We start from the raw sequence: 13,342 nt of genomic DNA on the forward strand, positions 1-13,342 counted from the left end.
AAAACAACCCCGACCAATTAGGGTGCATTGTAATCCCCTCAGGTCATCAGATCAATAGAACGGATCAAGCCGTCGCTGGCTTTCATTAACAGAGCGGACATTTGGCCTGCTACACGGACAGAACTTCCGAGTAAGCGATGATGTGCTCCATGCGATGGCCGTGGATACTTTAACCCCCCCCCCCCCCCCTTCGTGGAGAGAACCATAGATGGCCTCAGCTTTCCTGGAAAGACTACTGCTACTCTCCGTGCGCATCAAAACCATTAGTGATGTCGTTGGATTCTTCGGCCTTTCTGTCAAAGCTCCAAGACAATAAGGTTGTTCCCTGGACACAACTTGCATCGCCTGGTTGGATATTCATTGCGAAAAAAAATTTTTTGGCACGCAGAATTAGGCATGAAGAGGTCGAATGGTGTCAGCGGGGAGATGGAGGTGCGACATTGACCGATCGAACCGAGACTAGGTTCTGGATTCCCAGATGGGAGGGAGGACATTTCGCCTTCAAAAGATTTTTTTTAATACAGAGGCTGGGAAGTCCGAGGCGAAAGAAAGAGAAGACGCCGAACAGACTTTAACCGACATCAGTCCTCTGAATCCACAGTTCAACAACAGGGCGCGTACGTGGACGCGGACTTTCGAAAACACTTCAACAAGGGACGCTGTTCGACCCATTAAAAGTCTGCGTTGATGATGATGATGATGATCGTGAACACCAGTCTTAGCGAGCGGCAGTTACGACCCGGTGGGTCTCGAACTCAACCGTCATACGCAGCATCACTGAGGCTGGAACGAATGATCCCTACACCAAGCGGGTGAGAATATAGGGGAGGCCTCGGCAGTGTCCGCTCATTTGGCTACATTCAACCGAGTGAAAGCACCAGACCAACACCCCAAATCCGTATACATGTTATTACGCTTCCTTTCGGAACATTAATATTACTCTTGCGCGTGATGGACGCTCATCAAAATCAGGTGAGGGCAGTTAGCATTGGCCAGTTCGTCGTACCACGTCCAGGCTGACCATCTTTAGATCGAAGCACACGGTTATTCAGTATGTCAAGAAACGATATAAGGCTCGTAGTTCGGTTCTGACGGGACTTCAGCAAGCGTCTCAGGGCAACGTACTAGTCCAGAAGCGTCAGGTTCGATGCTATGAATGTAGAATCAGAACACAGCGCCAGCACAACTATGCAGATCACATGAACCTGAGTTAATCAACGAATTGTAAGATGAATTTCTTCCCATGAGAACCCTCTTCCAGTTTGGAAAGAACATTTTGTAGGGTACGTGTGATCTCAACATCATTGCCACGTAAGGGTAATATTTCATACGCGGGCTCTTTGATCTAGAAGAATGTTTCACTATAATCCCGATGCAAAGAAGGGATGCAAGGACTTTCACCTGACCATTCTCTAGCATCCCTATGATTTCCTGCATAACTGTACGTCTCTCGTCCATTGAATGGCGCTGGAACCATGTTCCTAACATGAAGCCATGGGCGGTGAGGTTCTTGAAAATGAAAAGCGAAGTCGGAAGCGAAAGAGGTTGTTTTGACATGGCACCGTATGAAACCAAATTCGCGTCTTTTCTGTAGAGCTGTGTGTAGGTGCGAGGAAACCACAAGATTACCGGGAATGACCTACCCGACCAAGCGCATCATAGAGGTGGTGTGTTTTCCAGAAACACAGTTCAAAGCGAGTCGTATGGGCTTAATTTTGTATTTTTGGGAGGTGGTTAAGATTAGAAGTTCTATGCAGGACGAAAATTATGAGAACCCCCACACACCTTTCCAAGAGTCCATCCATTAACCCTATCCCTTATAGAAGGGTCACCCAGCTCTTCATAAGTTAATACATGATCGCCCCCAAGATCTTGAAGATACTGTTTAAGAGAATCGTGATTTGGCCTGATCATTGGACTGTTAGGACGGGATCACCGACAGTAAGGATCTCAGCGTCACCTATTTCTAACAGATTGATAGTTCTGAGCCCAATGCCTTTGCAATTTGGATCACAGCTTGCCCTTGGTGGGCTCATTCAACCCTCATCCGTGTGATATAGCCAGCCGTGTAGCATACCAACAGCACTGTTCGCCCCGTTTTGAACCACAAAATCGCCTCCCGAAAGTTGGCAAAGTTTCGGAGCAACATCAAAGCCGTAGGGGGATTGACCTTTTTCCGTTAAAGTTCAATGGGCACCCCCCCGCGCGCGCGCCATAACTTATTGAGACTCACACTCATTGTAGCAGCTTGAACGTCGGTTACCCGATTGCCGGTCGGAATGAGACTAGCTGCATCGATATTCAAAAAATTCGACCACGTCCCTGCCTGAGGCATAGCCAAAGCAACGCGGTCTCCAACCTTGAGGCTGTTTACGCCGTTGCCGACCTCAACTACAACGCCGACTCCTTCATTCCCAGGGACGTATAACGCATTCTCCGTCCCTAGATCCGTTCTGGGAGGAGGTTTGAAAGGGTATACACCTTGCAAGACGTTCACATCAGACGGGTTGATAGGCGCCATGAGCATCTTCAGCTGCACTTGACCAGGCCTTGGGTTGGGAAGCGGAGCGAAAGAGCGAAGATTGACGCATTCAAGTGGATTTCCAGGTTGTTCGAACACAAAGGCCCTAAAAGGCTTCCTCTCTGCCAACGGCGAAACATAGGCTCGTGACAGCAGTCGAGCAGGCGTCTTGGGCACTAGTCGTGCGCGACAGGAAATGGATCGAATCAGCGTCGTCATGTGACAAGTTGTTCTGCAAACTCTTCGGAGTTGGCCGAATTTCTCGACTGAACGACTACCTATACTAGAAGGGCTGCTGCGCCGCCGTGACCTTGCTTGGGAATAAAATGTGACGCTTTCGGTCACACTAATGCCGCCCAGATGGTGTTACGGTTAAGCCGTAACTCCGAACGGACTTGACGGACGTCTCACGTGTCTTGCTTATTTCAGTTCCATCCCAATTCATGTAGCTTTGCGACTACCTGTATGACTCGGTCCGTTTCCCTTGTTTCATCTTAAGGAGTTGACCAGTGAAGACGGATTCTTCAACTGGTCAACACAGGTCGAATTGACATCTCGTGATCTTGTGGCCTCTTGCTCGTGATCTTCTTGCTCGTGACCGTGACCTTGCTTCTCGTGATCTCACGACTTCTCGCTTTGCTCCGCTCCGTTCTCACGCTCTTAGCCCGAGAGGTTCGTGACACAGGTGGTGGATGATAAATAGAAGAGTTACCATTAAGCTCTTTGTAGAATCCAGACTCTTTTTGGACTGTGAAAAAGAAAGCCACTGGATGGCTTCTGTAAAGCGTAACAGCACGTTTTAAGGGGACCATGTGATACATTTCTGCTAGCACGTGTGGATGAATAGGGTGGGAAAGTGAAAATTCCCACGAATTCCTGACTCGAAGGTGACCTTGCAAGCAAGGTAACGACACTACACACCAGTAACCCACCTTGTATTGACGATCCCCTCATGTACTCTTCGGTGTACGGGTCAACCGCTCTGCCAGGTGATAACGAGGCCACGGGGTAATAAAACAGACCCACCACCCCAGACACCCCAGACACCACAAACCCCATCTACGCACGCACCCGACGATATTAACCAGTCATTCCCATCATGTAAACCCTCACGTACGCTACGGTGTAACGATGGGAGGGACATCAATCATCATCAACCCTTTTGTAAAAACCCTTGCACGCGGTTGGCGAAGCTTACTTTTTTTTTCCTTCTCTATTATATTACACTGCATAACAACCGTTTGCCAAAAAGGAAGAAAGAAAGAAAGGAAAAAAGTCTTTTACCGGTTTTCGATTTTTTTTGCATAGCGAAAAGGCGGGGGAGTTGGGGTCTAGATGAGTTCCCTTTTTTTTTAGGACCCTGGCCTGGCGCTTAAGTGATTTACAACGACCCAAATAAGGGGTTCCTTATACATACGACAGAATTATATATGTATGTAAGCCTGTTTATAATTTTATCCGATATTAAATCGGAACCGGCAGATTTTTTTTTTTTTCTTTTCTGTTCTGAAAACGGCTTGCCGTATTTTTTTTCTTTCTTCTGCTTGCCGCCTTCGATCCCTTGAACTTCCCTTACCTTGCCTCAGGATGACTGCTTTTTGTTTATTTTTAAAATCATACATATGTACATAGTAAGCCGGTGCGGCATCGGAATACAGCAGTAATAGTACTTGGCCGAATTGATCGTCTCGATGGTGGAGGGGGAGAATATTCTGTTGTACCCCGCGGGCTCATTGTAGTCTCGATGGTGAAGCCACTTTTTTGCGCATAAAATCCGAACCAAGTCAAGTTCCAACGAACAGGGTTTCATCGGTTGTTCGTTCTCTATTTGCTCCCTCTGTTTCTTCTTCTTCCACTTTTACCTTGTATGGGATCATTCTACATGAGGAACGTCATGTTCGTTATGCCGGAGTTGGCCGAAGCAGCACATCTCACGGTCTGATGAACAGGTCACTCCACAATATTCATGTCTTTCGAAATGGCGTTGTTGTTCTGAGGAATCATCATCATCTCAGCTCATGTTCTCGGCGGTCGTATACTACTTCTGCTTCGAGCATCAATCCAGACGAAGTCAAGTTCTTCTCCCGTCTTTCGTCACAATGGTGGGACGAACGAGGAGAGTTTGCCATGTTGCATCGAATGAACCCAGCACGTATGAGCTTCATTCGGGACAAGCTAAGTCAATGCTTTGACGAGGAGGCTACGGCGGCCGGTTTGGATGCATCGCCTCGAACGGTGGGTAAGCAACTCTTACTTGAAGGTATGGAGGTATTGGATATAGGCAGTGGAGGTGGTTTGTTATCCGAGGTCAGTTGCAAGCAATTGAGTCGATAAGCTGTGCAAACTGACCCCCTGTCCCTTCCCTCTCCTCTTGAAGAGTTTGGCGCGCTTGGGTGCTAAAACTACCGGGATCGATGCGTCTCGATCGAACATCAACGTGGCGAGACTCATGCCGCCAAAGACCCTGCTCTGTCGAGAAACCTGAGGTATATTCATGGGACTGCTGAATCCATCGTTGCCGAGGCGCTGGAGTATGATGCAGTGTTTTCCATGGAGGTACTAGAGCACGTGGAGAATCCCTACGACTTCCTCGTCAACTGTGTCAAGCTGGTGAAGGTGGGGGATGATGGCCACCGATAATTTTCAGTGACTTGTGGTTCTGATGATTATTTTGCATGGGCAGCCAGGAGGACACCTCTTCCTATCAACCATCTCTCGAACACCCCTATCATACTTTCTAACCATATTTATGGCCGAACAAGCCTTAGGTCTCGTCCATTCTGGGACACACAACTATTCCAAGTTTGTGAAATCATCCGAGTTGGTCGAATTCTTCTCGCGTCCTGAGATAGCGTGGGTTTCTCGGATATTATGACGGCATGCCAACGAGGAAGGAGGCAGAAGTGCGACAGATTCATTACAACCCGTTGGTAGGGACGTGGACGATTGAACCGCTTGCATCTCTTCCCACTATACGTGGTGCATTTGAGTGCAACTATCTATTTTGGGCTCGAAAACCGGCATGAACATATATTTCTGTTTTTAAATTTTTTGGTCACTATTTTTAGTGTTGTAGCGGTTGCGGCTGGCAGCTTTGGGTGTGCAACAAGGGGCCCCCCCCGCTAAATCGATAAATCGATTTATCGCAGGCCTCGTTTTTCACATTTCAAATTGAATTGAATTGCAAGAAGTGCTTTGATTCGCTCAACGAGATTACCTAACCCAGGAGTCCTTGATGATGACAGGAGAGCTTTTTCACTGATGTGGCTGCACCTCCACGCCTCCCTCCCCCCTGAATACTGAATAGCAAGTATGGTTAGTGTCTATGAGTACAATGAGTGGCAAAGATGTTAAGCACTGACGTTGAAAGTCAAGGAAGCGCGCGCTGTTGCCTCGGAGATAGCGATCCGTGATTGGAGGGAATCTTCATTAACCTTCGAGTCCCGAATAAGGGACATTGATTTATATTTATGGAATTTGCCGGATCTGCGGGCTTATCCTTAAGACGTCATGAGTTACCCCTTCTGTCTAAGCGCGTAAGTTTGTTTGCACAGCATTCCCTAAGTAAAATCCTCCAAGATTCTAGTCTCACCTGATCCATTTGCAGTTCTCCTCAGAATTTCAGTTCTAACACCCCATTCAATTGACCCTAGGCACAGCTTTGATCTCAGCGGAACATCCTATTATAGTAACATGTTCCGCCTCACGGGACCATATCTTATCATTGAGACTTTTGCTGCTTTCAACAAAGCAAAAAAGCCCATTTCAATACCAACAAGTCTTGCTCAATTGTGTTCGTTAACACGTAAACCGAAATCCAACTAGTTAAAAATGCCCGTATTGTCTATACCCGCACGACCCTCTCTCCCTCAGTAACCCCCCCCTTCTTCCGTTCCTCTTTCGATTTCCCGCCAAGATGGGTTCGATCGCATCGTGGAAAACGTTGTTGATGGGTTGGGTATTCATTGTCGCCTGCACGACCATTCAAGCCGCACCTGCGCGCTCCTTGGTACCCAAGCGCCTAATCCCAAGAGATGGTCCCAGGTAAGTCTCAATATTCATTATTGGTCAATATCGCGTCTTATTGATGCGCGCGCCCTTCGACGCTTGGCTTCCGCTCTCAAAAGTGGTTGTTTCCCCGCTTTGGATTTCAGTCCACCTTCAGGGACTCCAACCCAGAAACCTTCAGATTGGTGGTGTTCTCCCACTTTAGAGCAAGGATTCTTCGGTTTCTCCTACGAGTGAGTACTAACATATACCAGCTATTTTGTTTCTTTCGCCGCCTCACCTCCAAATTCTGTCTTAATCAAGGGTGGACACCTGTATGAGCAAGACGCAGATACAGTCTGATTTCAAATTGATGAGATACATGTTCGGCGCTCGTTACGTGCGCCTGTACGCATCTTGCGATAATGCGGGCTTCATGGACATTATCATTTCTGCGGCTTACAATGCAGGAATAGGCGTTTACGCATTGATATGGTTTGGGTACGTGTGCGGGAGGAGACCAGACAGCATTCTGTTCCCCGCACCCCGCGCGCTAACTTCTCGTCTCCTCTCAGCTTTAACGGTGGCAATCAGTGGCAAAGGCAAGCAAAAGCTGTCACTGTCTTCATTGCGCGCGCGCACAAGATATAACTTATCGGCGTGAATAATTAATTAATTCAGCCGGCGCGACTCTCTTATTAAGACAGTCAAGACAAATCCACTTGCGCCATATGTCATCCGTTCCATTGACGTTGGGTTAGTACAAGTTCAACATGGTATTCTTCTTACATGCTAAGAATGCCTTCTCGTAGCTCCGAACCTTTGTTTGATCAAGTACGTGTGGCTAGTTAGCGCCCCCGCCCCTACAACAATCAGTTTAATTGTTGAAATCAACATGTAGGTTCTGTCCCCGACTGCACTGGCTGCCCAAGTAAAGTACGGCTCTACTCTTCCTGGCGTTTGATTTAATATATCTCTGATCAACCCCGTTGTTTCAAAGGTATGTCCAAAACGCGGTCCATTCGTATGGAGTCAACGTCTCTATATCGGAAATGCCATTTGGGTACACCGTCCAAGGCAACCCGGCACCCGTACTCAATGCAATCGACATGCTTCATATCAGTGAGTGATTACGCTTTTTACTAAAAAGTGAATATCATACAAACGGAACAACTGACACTGAAAACTCAACACTCTCAGACGAACTGCCATTCTTCGACAAGACGGCGACGACGGGTGATAATGCTTGGCCTTCTCTCAATGGTTCCATATCGACGTTGGTACATCAGACGGGCGGGACTAAGAAAGTGGTCCTCACTCAAACGGGCTGGCCAACGAATACAAAAGTCTGGCCTGCAAATTCGAAGAAGGCCGTTGCGAACGTTCAGTCGTCGAAAGCGTATGCTGATCTGCTGGATAGCAAGTGCGAGGAAATGAAAGTTCTCGGTCCGAATGGTGGCATTGGCTGGTTCTGGTACGCATTAATGAGCCGATCCCCCCCCCCCCCCTCCGACATGTTGCTTTATACTGACGCCATATATGAAAAGGCAAATATGGTCTGACGATATGCTTACTGGGTGGGGTCTCATAGACTCGAATGGACTACCGAAGTGGACTTTTGCGCCTAGAACTGCTTGCTGATCGATCGAACGCTTTCATCCAATCACCGTTTTTTGTGTGAACGACTTGCAATTTTTTTTCCTTTTCACGGACAACTTATTTCCCCTGGGGTTTTTTTTTTCGTTTACACTTCCTTCAATCCCGAGTGACCCTCCTTGTGCATCAAGGTTGGAATAGACTGGAAAAAGACGGCGATCAAGGGTGTGGGAAGGGGAGGGAGGGGGGAGATGATGATAATGATAAATGACGACGAATCGATGATAACAGATCATGGGAGATGAGATATCGATTGTATTGCGTTAGTTGGTGTGTAGAGTTGTCTAGTGTTCGACATTTGTAATGACTTATGTATATAAGGAAGTGCGAATCACTTGCGATACCTTGGATGCACCGTTGGAGTACTAGCTAAGGCGATTGGCAAACAGAATGCTAATTTCTAGTGGAGCAAGTTCCTCGACATAAACAAAGTTGGGGAGTGAGTTTGCGATCGAAGCCCCTCGACTTCATTGGCTCCACGCTCGTAGCTGGCTTTATATATCACGACAATTTTTTTTGTCGTAATGACGTCGCTCCGGAAACAAACCTCTTATTCACGAACCGGCAAGTTACTCCAGATCCGACACACGACGTTGCAAACCCGTCCGTTCTAAAGACTGCTTACCTCTTGCATACCACAAACTCGGTGAACACACACACACACACACTACACACTGCGTTAGAAGCAAAAACCCCGCCCCAGCGACACCCAGATGATTGCCTTTTTCTCTCTACTCACCGCACATTGGTGGCGTTTCTTGCCCGGAAAACTTATACGTCGTCTTCACTCATCTATGTACACAACACCCCCAACAATCGCTCTCGTCTTGTCTTGATCACTGTGGACTTTGACTTCTCGACGTCGTTCACGATGCCGCATTGGAACCATTTATGTATAGTGTTCCAGCAGTGGAATATACTAGTGCCTCGCCCTCACTGTGAATCACCACTTACAGGACACTGTGCAGCATTTGTCCATTCTACACTGAGATTGTCTTCTATGTCTTTTGATCCTGGTGTGTGTGCTTCAACGACGACTCGGAAAGCTGCAATTGAACAAGATTGAGAACTTGGGCTGGTTACATGGTTTCTTTTTATCATGGATATGTTCACACTTTGATCCCTGACTCAGGTTCGGACCGATACAGACGTTGACGTTCTAGCTGTGTCATTCGATTTGTACATTGGTAACGCGCTGACCTCTATTCCGCGTTGATGGATGACAATCGCGACGGCGTCATCCACGCTATCTATTCAAACCAGACACCCCCGCTGACACAATGAAACCTCCCTGTGAATGCGAACTTTGACATCACTGGAGTCGTCTCCGCGATCGATGATCGATTCTTCACAGTAGTGACTAGATCCTTCGGTTCCTCCTGTACTATGTCTCATTGCCCCGTGCAAGTATTCTTCTGCTGGACGCTCGTGAAGTTTGAGCACTGAAAGGCGCCAGACATCTCGATGACTACCTGGTGTGCATCACTTAATTTGCGCGGACCTGAAATACTAAACGATCTACTAGAACTGTTTATAGGAAAATGTCACATTGCGGTATCCGACGTCAACTTTTCACTTACCTAACAACACACAGACACACACCTAAACAGGGGGAACTGATACAACGCCCCCAATCGCGTAGCCGAAGGCTCTGTTACCTCTAATCAGTCGCAAGTGCAAAAGACCTTTTTTTTTTTTTTTCGTCCACACTGGCAACGTCCGGCATGGGTCAACCGAGGAAGGCCTACAAAGGACGCGGGGGGAGAAATCCATCTTGTACTGTGGTAGTACGACTACCGCGCGCGCGCGCTTAGGTATGATATATCGCCATTGCCGTCCAGAACAGTCCTAGGGGTGTGGCGGCGGCGGCGGCAGGGAATGGGTGAGTGCATATTGCTAACGATCGCCGGAAATTTGTTCTGACCTATGTGATTAAAACGGACGCATGCAAGTACACACGCTTTATTTATCCATGATCATCTTTCGTCACATAAAGAGGAGCGGCAGGGCGTCGCTGAACAGCGCATCCGCCGTACTTTATGGATATCTTAGATTCTCCCGTACTATCTCAATTCTTGTTATAAATCGCCAGTTGTTCCTCAGCAACCGTGCGCGTCCGATGAAAACTGTTAACAACTTCGCAGCAAAAGTACGTACGTACAATGATTTAGAGGTAAAGGGAAGAGCAATAAGTATGAAACGAGGGGATAACAAGTGAGTGGTATGAGTTGGTATTAACGAGCCACATTCATAAGTTTCTCGTTTTAGGGATGGAACGCGCAAAAAAAAAGTCCGTATCGAGCTCACACCTCGCTCTGACGTCAAAGTTGTACGCGTTGAATGTACCTTGCGGCGACCGTGCGTGAATTTGGCGGCGTCGGAAAACGTCTTTACGATAGTTGAAGTTTATTGAGTACAACATCGGCGATCACTTTGTCATGATATGCATATGGGTTTGGGGGCGAACTGCAATGCAATAGTTTTTAAACTGGTGGTTGCGCGTAATATACTGCAGTGAGCGTACTGGCACTCCGGCTGATGGTACGGGCGAAGGAGTGAAACCATTGGGAAGGTTGCTGAATAGGAATCAGTAGGAGACGCACTTCTGCCTACCAGAGCCGGGTTGGCGCGGGTCATGATGGAGGCGCCCTTGTAACTGGGAGGAGAGGTAGGGTCACTAGCCTCTATTGGAACAGAGAGGAGAGGGAATAACCGATCCTGCGTACCAATAATGGGAAACTGTGACAGCGGTCGATATTGCTCAGGGTCCACAACTGATCTCTCAAATATTGATCATTTTTTTTTTTGTTTCCGCTCAAAATCTCTTCTGGGACTCAACATCATGGACGAGGACGAAGAGCTCTGGGGAATCCAGGGTCGTCGGACCATGGAGGATCGATGATTTCCGTGGTCCGCCCTGCGATTTACACAACAAACACCTCTGTCCGCAGACGAGGTAGAATCAGAAGATGAGGGGAGCGGTGTTCTGTTCATCCTTATGATTCTGAAGCCGATGAAGAAAGATTCTTCGTCGTTCGCAATGGGAGGAGGTACAATAGTACCAGTGAACTATATCCTCTCCCGGCAGGTGAGTTGGTCGCGCAATGACAATAGAAGGACTGTGGACGAACAATGTACTCATATGATATATGGTAGATGAGGAGGAATGGGATAGGCTGTGGGTTCATTTCTTTTGAGGCCCGTAATATACCTCATTCCCGAATCGCGATATCCTAGAGCGGACCTACACAAGATCCACAAGATCTGTCTAGGTGGGCTCTATCAAGCTTCAACAGCCGTCGATAACCTGCTGGCGGACGAGGAAGGGGAGGAGAAATCCATCCTGGATTGTGGTACGTCCGCCGCTTTATTATATATCTCTCACTTCCGGAACAATGCTGAGAAACCCCTCAGGATGTGGAGGGGGAGAATGGTTAGTGCATATACTAATGATGGTTGGAAGTTCTGATTCTGATCGATGGATGAAGGGTGATTGAAATGGCCTTGGTATGTAGCGCGCACACCTGCATCATCCATAATAACTCAGTTACCACATGACACCCATTCTTGGAATCGTATCTAGGAATTCCCTCATGCAAAGGTTGTTGTTCATCTTTTCATGATTACAATATTCGACTGATCTACAATGTCCATGTGCGGCACACCAGGTCGTGGGGATCGATCTCGCGCCCGGATTCATCAGGTAAGCCTCGCCAGGATCCACCGGGAGTAAACAATATTCAATGCTCACATGAACCTAGGGAGCGAATGCCCCTGAATTGCCGGTTCGTGTCGATGATATTTCTGACCCGGTTGCGATATCGACGAGTTCTGAGGTGTTGAACTCACAGGTTCGAATTCTATGACGTCAATCAACCGTTAGACCACTACTACGGTAGGTTCTTCATTCTGGTTTGTTGGGTATGCGCTGGATGGGCCGCTAACTTGTTTTGGCGCTTTAGGTAAATTTGATGTCGTGCATGCCAGGTCATGCTTTCTAGGGGTGAGTTAACCATAACCTTTATTGCCGACTGCTCTGTTCTAAAATAACATGTTTCATGAATAGATCACGAATTACCTCCACTTCGTGGATCAAATGGCCCAGTGTCTCAAACCAGGTATGTCCGGAGCAAACTCGCAGTGCAATTAGTTTCCAGTGTGGAGCTTAGCGGTGCGCAATTTTAGGGGGCATATTACTAATAGTGGAGAGCCCACTGCAGCTGACGGTACCGCAATCGCGTCAGCAAACAGTGCACTCATCGGTAACTACCTAGCGCAGCTGTTTGAGGGTAAATTCTCTGGCTTTATTTTCCCTCAGTTGCCTTTGACATGTTTGCTTCAGTGGTAGAAAACACGATCCAAGGCAACGGATCGGATATCAGAGCCATCGACAACCTGCGAGGGTTGATGGAATGGCATCCTCAACTCGAAATTGAGGAGTCGTTCGTCATCAACATCCCGGTAGGTTCATGGGCTATGGCAGAAACCCAATATCTGGGGGAAGCCAGTGAGTTCATCGGGGGATTGATGCAAGAAAACGTTGTGGTAGGTTGAGCAATCAATTCCTGGAACTACATTTTTACTAATGTGATGATTTCCACAATGCATCTCAGCGGCTGGCTCAGGCGCTGAGGATTGTCCTTCTCCAAGCGGGACATCATCCACAATGGGTGGATGAATGGTTGAGATCGATTATACAAGGTGAATCACTCGTAACGCGTCGGTTGTAAGGAACTGACTGTCTTGGCCAAGCGATCACTTCTCCGTCAGCAAGGCTCTTCTCAACGTGGGGTTACTTTTGTGCGACGCGAGTAATGGATACGGATGTGCCTATGGATGCGGAGGAAGAAGAAGAGGAAGAAGAAGGAAGAAGAGGAGAGAAGAGGGAGAAGAGGACGAGGAGGAACATGAAGAGCGCGACGAGGGAGAGGAGGCGGCACGGAGGGACCGATGTCTAGAGTGGGTTCGACATCACTCGACTTCCGGAATCCCGAATAGATCGTGGCCGGTGGCATGATAGCCACGCACCTCACCCCGCGCGCATATGTATCCTCCTCCTACGCTCCTTCGATTCATACCGCGCACAACATCCCGGATGAACACGGCCGCAGTTAGACCCCAAGCTCCTTGCTAGCTTCAATGTATCGCTCGGTCATAACAATCAGAATTACAAAATGG

The 13,342-nt window shown here is 47.9% G+C and overlaps 5 protein-coding genes across 5 annotated transcripts; 4 read left to right on the forward strand and 1 right to left on the reverse strand.

Moving 5' to 3' along the window:
• Positions 1–1,210: 1,210 nt before the first annotated feature.
• On the reverse strand, positions 1,211–4,169 carry EI90DRAFT_3146154 (uncharacterized protein; the record flags this gene model as incomplete). The annotated part of the gene is made up of 9 exons (XM_039065384.1): positions 1,211–1,345; positions 1,402–1,588; positions 1,644–1,708; positions 1,786–1,906; positions 1,972–1,996; positions 2,078–2,170; positions 2,236–2,643; positions 2,917–2,936; positions 4,150–4,169. 9 exons carry the CDS (start codon positions 4,167–4,169, stop codon positions 1,211–1,213), a joined length of 1,074 nt encoding a protein of 357 aa, XP_038914211.1.
• Positions 4,170–4,462: 293 nt separating this feature from the next.
• EI90DRAFT_3146155 (S-adenosyl-L-methionine-dependent methyltransferase) lies at positions 4,463–5,547 on the forward strand (the record flags this gene model as incomplete). Its single annotated transcript, XM_039065385.1, has 5 exons — positions 4,463–4,828; positions 4,899–4,939; positions 4,999–5,137; positions 5,205–5,374; positions 5,412–5,547. 5 exons carry the CDS (start codon positions 4,463–4,465, stop codon positions 5,545–5,547), a joined length of 852 nt encoding a protein of 283 aa, XP_038914212.1.
• An 890-nt stretch (positions 5,548–6,437) lies between these two features.
• Positions 6,438–8,149, forward strand: EI90DRAFT_3146156 (glycoside hydrolase superfamily; the record flags this gene model as incomplete). Its single annotated transcript, XM_039065386.1, has 10 exons — positions 6,438–6,565; positions 6,676–6,762; positions 6,833–7,009; positions 7,084–7,110; positions 7,190–7,264; positions 7,321–7,342; positions 7,410–7,444; positions 7,509–7,630; positions 7,709–7,982; positions 8,056–8,149. 10 exons carry the CDS (start codon positions 6,438–6,440, stop codon positions 8,147–8,149), a joined length of 1,041 nt encoding a protein of 346 aa, XP_038914213.1.
• A 1,654-nt stretch (positions 8,150–9,803) lies between these two features.
• On the forward strand, positions 9,804–10,370 carry EI90DRAFT_3065090 (uncharacterized protein). The gene is made up of 3 exons (XM_039060850.1): positions 9,804–10,046; positions 10,110–10,196; positions 10,217–10,370. Exons 2-3 carry the CDS (start codon positions 10,110–10,112, stop codon positions 10,295–10,297), a joined length of 168 nt encoding a protein of 55 aa, XP_038914214.1. The 5' UTR covers positions 9,804–10,046; the 3' UTR covers positions 10,298–10,370.
• Positions 10,371–10,992: 622 nt separating this feature from the next.
• EI90DRAFT_3065096 (uncharacterized protein) lies at positions 10,993–13,030 on the forward strand. Its single transcript, XM_039060851.1, has 10 exons — positions 10,993–11,107; positions 11,144–11,252; positions 11,321–11,342; positions 11,402–11,521; positions 12,016–12,059; positions 12,127–12,167; positions 12,231–12,282; positions 12,350–12,403; positions 12,507–12,709; positions 12,778–13,030. The coding sequence occupies exons 1-10, from the start codon at positions 11,063–11,065 to the stop codon at positions 12,892–12,894; spliced, it is 807 nt and encodes a 268-aa protein (XP_038914215.1). The 5' UTR covers positions 10,993–11,062; the 3' UTR covers positions 12,895–13,030.
• Positions 13,031–13,342: the final 312 nt, after the last annotated feature.

This window comes from Cantharellus anzutake (assembly GCF_015039405.1).
Source record: "Cantharellus anzutake strain C23 chromosome Unknown EI90scaffold_36, whole genome shotgun sequence".
In the NCBI taxonomy this organism is placed as follows: Eukaryota; Fungi; Basidiomycota; class Agaricomycetes; order Cantharellales; family Hydnaceae; genus Cantharellus; species Cantharellus anzutake.